This window comes from Papilio polytes, unplaced genomic scaffold (genome assembly GCF_000836215.1).
Source record: "Papilio polytes unplaced genomic scaffold, Ppol_1.0 DF824492.1, whole genome shotgun sequence".
NCBI classification, from domain to species: Eukaryota; Metazoa; Arthropoda; class Insecta; order Lepidoptera; family Papilionidae; genus Papilio; species Papilio polytes.
The window spans coordinates 391,724-398,164 of record NW_013524712.1 but is presented as its reverse complement, the minus strand read 5'-3'; the positions used below and the strand labels follow the sequence as shown (position 1 = coordinate 398,164).

Sequence of the window (6,441 nt, the reverse complement as noted above, 5' to 3'; positions counted from 1 at the left end):
TCCTCCGTCAATTAGGGCAAGCAACGCATCTACAATAGCGGATGTCTATGGGCAGCGGTCACTTCGCCATTTTGGCAATTTCAGGTGGCCGTTTGCTCGTTTGCCACCTTATGTTATAAAAAAAAACCCAATACCTGTAGATTACAAGCCAAGTGCTAACACTACTGAGCTATCGACGTTCTTTACATACTTTGTTTTAAATGTATGGATGTTATTACATATCTCTGGAATTACTATACGAATCTCTATTAAATTTGTCACAGAAGTAAGACATAGTTGAGAACTTCAATAATTAATAAATTTCATTTCATTCCACGCAGTCAAATCCGCGGGAAAAAGTCTGTTTTAAATTTTTTTTTCTGTTTTTAATTTAAAAAAAAAGACTCCGTACAAGCGGAATTAAAAAAATACTTAAATGTTACTTTTTTATAAAGATCCGTTTAGTAATTCTGGAGATGAATAACAAACATTCATCCAAACTTTCGCATTATTTGCTAGAAAGTTTCATTAAATTATGGGGTACTAGCTTTCGCCCGCGACTCCGTCCGCGAAACGAAAAGAAACAAAAGCAAGTAACATATGTGTTCTTCCAGATTATACATCTATGCCGAATTTAATCGAAATCCTTTCAGACGTTTAAAATAAAAATAGAATAAAACACTAATTATTGGCAAAGAAAAATACAAAAACAAAATAAAAAAAACAATAAAACAAAACATAAAAAGAAGAAAACAGTTCTCGGCCAAAAGGCGAAGACTTAGCCAATGCGGCATCCAGCTTGACTCTAAAGACTCCTCTTTTAATTTGTATTGTATGGTTCAATTTACTTATAATATTAATATATTTGTAGTTTTGTATTATTTTTATGTTTGTTATTCTTGTACAATGTATTTATATGTATGTTTTTGTGTCAGAGAGTGCGGGGGCGTGGAGGCGGAGGAGCAGTGGGCGGGGCCGGGGGCGTGGCCGCGCGCCGCCCCGCCCCGCGCACACCCGCTGCCGGACGGGGACGATTGTTGCAGGTTACAAATACTTTTAAAACTACCATTTTACTGAATAGAATATACTGGCGTGAAGTAGAAGCAATTCCACGTACACTCTGATGTATGTGCCGGAGACTTTTAGTTCCTTACCCTTTCTACCCTTTTCTTAAGAGGAAGGGATGGGATGGAGATGTATATGAAGGGGAAATATCCTCTTTATGTGCGTCTCCGTTGGTAATGGATAGTCTATGCTGAAATTGCAGATGTATATGGGTAGTCGCTTCGCCATTTCAGCGAATTCAAGTGACCGCTTCCCCGTTTGTGATCTTATAATGTAAAGGAGACAATAATACTTATTTTACTTAAAGATATTGAACTTTTATGGTAACAACTAAATAATTATTGTGCCATTTCTTTTATAAAACTACCCTCACTATTCCTTCCGTTTCCTAACAATAGGGTATTTCCTCTTAAAGGTATCCTATGTGTAGTAAAACTCTATATAGAAATGCCCTTTTTTCGTAGGTCGGGCACTGGGTCGTTGCGGTCGACGGGCAATTCACGCGCAGCGGCTGTCTTCCTGCAAGCGGGTAAGCAGACTTAATCTAATCTAGTAACTAATAAGAGAAAAGCTTTATATTTTTGTATGTATTAACCCAAAAACTACTAGTTTATTTCAAAAATTCTTTCATCATTCAAAAGCTACGTTATCACGAAGACGAAGTCGCGAGCAATAGCTAGTTAATTGTGTAATTAACGAGCTGTTGCCCGCAACTTCGTCCGCGTGATATTAGAAAACATACAAACTATATAAATAACAAAAAGCTACGTATAACGGGAACCGGACATTTCTCGGGGATGAACCTTATCCCATGTGTACTCCACACTTTGTTTTAAACCTGTGCCAACTTTCATGGAGATCCGTTCAGCCGTTTAGGCTACAAACATCCATCCATCCATCTAAACTTTCGCATTTATAATATTAGTAAGATGTATAGGAACCATCCAAAATCTATTCTCCCTTTTACGTTTTAAAAAAGGGGGTGAATTCTGTGTATTTTTATTCTGTGAATTCTGCTAGACCTACCCCCTTTTATTACTGTTACAAATGTAATATTGTAACAAGATAAATTAAAACTACTCGCGCCATCTTATGCCGAGTAGTAAAATCGTGCATGCGGCGCCTTAATGCATTGATGCAACTGAACAATTACGCCGCTTGTCACTAGATGGCGCCATAGTTCACTTACATGCCGCTATCAATGTACATAGATGGTTTCGTGACCTCGGCCGCCGTGACGAGCTTGAGGTGTGCTTGGTTACTCGTGGTGTGCTTACGCTAGGCACTCTTGGTGCTTCAACCATTGCTTGAACACTCAAGGGTCCTCGGAAAAGCATTAACTCGCCATACATAACTGCGCCTCACCTAATTTGGGTCATTTATGTAAGCGATGATCGCCCACGTAACGCTCGCCCCGCATCCCCCGCTACAATATGTGTTTTCTTATTTAAAAATATAAAAATCTTTCATTAAAGTATTTAGATCGTCTTTATATAAATGTTTATCCCTGCTCGAAGGACCATGTTTCATTTATCTCTACTAATAATCAAGAGGATACATACATCTTACACATATTATAAATGCGAAAGTTTAGATGGATGTTAGAGTTTATAACCTAAACGGCTGCCTTAGGTTTTTTAATTCCACGCGGACGAGGTCGCGGGCGAGAGCTAGTATAATAACATAATCTGTCACTGACAGATAGATTACATTTTAACATAGTGTTTTTGAAATCAGACCAGTTTTTGAGTTGTTTATTTAACATTATTTTGGTAATTTCACGCATGTGAAGTCGCGAGCAACAGCTAGTGTTACATAATATAAATTCGTTTTTTTAATATAATTCATATCTATTTATAAATTAATAATAATTTGTATGTTTCAGAACGAGAGTCGAGCACTTGCAGACGAGAACTACCGCCGCGGCCAGACGCGCACAGGTTTGTCTGTCTGTATGTATGTATACTTTAAAGAAGAGGGGAAGTGGATTTAGTAGGTATGGGAGACTTAGGGGATTTTTTTTATAACATAAAGTGACAAGCGGCCACCTGAATCCGCCAAAATGGCGAAGCGACAGCCCATACACATCCGCAATTGTAGATGCGTTGCCTACCCTTATCCGACGGAGGAGGAGACGGACATAAAGAGGATATTTCCCCTTCCTATGCATTGCCTCCACTGTCAAATCCACTTCCCCTTCCCATCCTCTCTTTATAAGAAAAGGGTGGTAAAGAGAAAGGGACTTAAATGAGTCCTCCGGCACCACACTCATCAGAGTGTACATGGAATTGCTTCCACTTCACACCTATCTTGCGTGGTCGTGGTATTGCTGAGAGCCCTGCAGTGCTAAGATGTTAAAGCGGGCACTACCACTGTTAAAATTATTATATTATATTTTATATAGATATATATGGAGAGAATTATCTGAAAGAACACAGGCTACTTTTTTTATTCCACAGGAAGTGTTGGGATTTAAAGCTAGTTTTAGTAAATGTAAAGCAAAATAAATTTATATTTGATTTAATCTTGAGTCTTTATTTTAAAATGTCATTGTGAATTGTTTATTGTGAAAGGAATTAGGATGTATATGATCTATAAAGAATTAATTTACGGTGCGGGCCTAATTTGATTCGCTTTCCCTTTCCACCCTTAAGAGGGATGGGAAGGAAAAGTGGATTTGACAGTGGAGACGCATAGGAAGGGGAAATGTCCTCTTTATGTGCGTCTCCGTTAATAAAGGGTAGGCAGCGCTGCAATTGCGTATGTTTATGGCCATTTCTATGGATTCAGGTGGCCGCTTACTCGTTTGCCAACTTATATAAGAAAAAATATAGAATTAATCTTATATATATCATCATCTTCATCATCTATCATCTATCATCTTATATATATCATATATATCATCTTATATATATATACAGATCGTTGCGTGGTCGTCTGTCCGCGTGCGTGCCGGACGTAGCGATGGCCCCCAACGCCAACACGCATCTCCTCACTGCCAGGGACTACGTGTACGCGCCCGGCGCCGCCCCCGCCCCCAGCGCCGCCCCCGCCGCCCCCGGCACCGCCCCCGCCGCCCCCAGCACCGCCCCCGCGCCGCAACACCTGCGACACGCAGGTAACTTGGTACAGCAGGACAGTAAGACAGTACAGCGGTACACATACACCAAACACCTTTAAGAAATCAGCTTTTTTTCACCGGTTACTTCTTTGAAATAATAAAAAAATTACCCTAAATTTTGTCGCGCGATTTTGAGCTAAACTATTAAACTACGTCGTAGTCTTTGGCTCCTAAAATAAAAATGGGACCCACCTGCAAGCATTACCTTTCGGATAAAAAAAAGAATTATCAAAATCGATCCACTAGCGGCGGAGTTATGCCGTAACACACATAAAAAAAAACATACAGACGAATTGAGTACCTCCTTCTTTTGGGAAGTCGGTCAACAAAGAAGTGTGTGTTAACGCTTAATTATAATAGTAAAGATACATCGCAGATACCTTTTTACATCCATCCATCCAAAGTATCGCATTTATAATATGTATTGTATAATTATTTCCAGAGTACGGCGGCGGGCTGCAGCTGGACCTGGGCGACGGCGCTACGCACACGCCCAGGCCTGGTCAGTATCTAGACACATTTGCGACTAGCTTTCGCCTGCGACTCCGTCCGCGTGGTAAAAAAAACAAGTAGCCTATTTTGTTCCAGATTATGTTTTACATTTATGCTAAGTTTCGTTTAAATTTAGGCTACAAACACAAACATCCATCTAAATTTTCATTTTTTATTTTGTAGGCGGCACCTCCCCTGGCCACGCCCACATACATAAGCATCGTCAAAGGGGACGAGTTACTTTGTAGTGGATATTATATTTTTTATTATTATTGAATTTTAAATAGATATATGTAGTTGTTATAGAACGAGGGTGGCAATTCAAATAATGACACCTCTTAGTGTCATAAGATTCTTGTACTATAGCTGTCAATCTTTGTTACATATAGAATTTCCAAGATATGTTCCTACACAAAACTAGAACAATTTTTTAATGTAATTCATGTTTTGTTGTACCAAAACTTTAAAATATCAATATTAGTGGTAATTGGATGACTTGTGACGTCATCTAATGTGTAGTGGGCGTGTCCTAGCCAAGCCCCGCCTACATGTTGCATATTTTGCAGGATCTCGCGCACAGCGAGCGGCACACAGCGCACGGCACAGGGATAACACGCAGGTATGATGACACCATATGGCACCACATGACACACTTTAAATTCATTGAAAAACACAAGAAATTACAACTAACTAACTCTGATGGTTGAATATAGTTGAAAAAATCGATATAAAAATACAAAAAAAGCTTTGCATGTGAGATCCACCTCGATTTATTCAAGGTTATACGCTATTAGAATGAAATTTACATATAAAAATACTATTCGCACCAGAGACAAGTATTCATAATTTATCTTTGCAATTCCCTTTTTTGCCCTGTGACAGTTTTTTCTATTACTGTCTGTGGCATACGGCGTAATCTGTGGAAACGCTTCCACTCTCTTCAACCAACCTTACAACGCGGAAGCGTTTCGACAAAAAGTTCGTTTGATACGGAAAAAAAGAAAACAACTTTCATTCCTTGTTCTGCAAATGAACACAGACATAAAAACAAACTTACGACAGATAATTACCCATCTAACAGTCGGGTAAAATAACGTGTAAATTCCGCAGGCGCTGTCTTGTGTAAGAACACGTAACGATGACGACGAACTTCGAGCTGCGATAGAATTATCAGTTATACGAGGTTAGTTAAACAATATTTATTAATAAATAAAATAATGATAAATAAATAAAATCCTTTATTACTCCATTTTCAAAAATATACATTTCATGAGAGCCTTGGCTCTTGCACTAGGTTCCCTGACTGCAAGAGCCAATCCAATTATTAATTAAATTGTATAATACATTTGTATGTATGTATGGATGTATGGATGTTTTAGCTTACTCGTCGCTGGCGGGCGCGAGCGCTGCACGCAACAGACACTATGCTGATCTCCTGCCTTCTGGTGAGATAATATATTCTCATATGATACAATACGCCCCCATGTATATAGGACACGCCCACATATAGACACACCTCTTCTATACATTAAAGACGACAGTATATATCTTACATATGTCCCTTGTAACATAAAACTCGTTATAATATCCACAATACACGCCCACATGAATATAATACACGCCCCATGTGTTGAACACGCCCCCCTATGTACACAATACACCTCTTAAAGGATGTTACACCTCCCATCTATAATCAATCGTCTTCGGTTTCAAATATATCTAAAAATAACTATAAATGCAGCCGATTACTAACATATGCTATAGAATAATACGTGCATACTTAT

General features: G+C 38.9%; 1 protein-coding gene across 1 annotated transcript; it reads left to right on the top strand.

The window, feature by feature from the left end:
- The first annotated feature begins 914 nt into the window (after positions 1-914).
- LOC106106370 lies at positions 915-6,441 on the top strand. The gene is made up of 8 exons (XM_013286984.1): positions 915-1,022; positions 1,509-1,573; positions 2,930-2,984; positions 3,966-4,162; positions 4,608-4,667; positions 5,224-5,276; positions 5,768-5,840; positions 6,037-6,441. The coding sequence occupies exons 4-8, from the start codon at positions 4,009-4,011 to the stop codon at positions 6,165-6,167; spliced, it is 471 nt and encodes a 156-aa protein (XP_013142438.1). The 5' UTR covers positions 915-1,022; positions 1,509-1,573; positions 2,930-2,984; positions 3,966-4,008; the 3' UTR covers positions 6,168-6,441.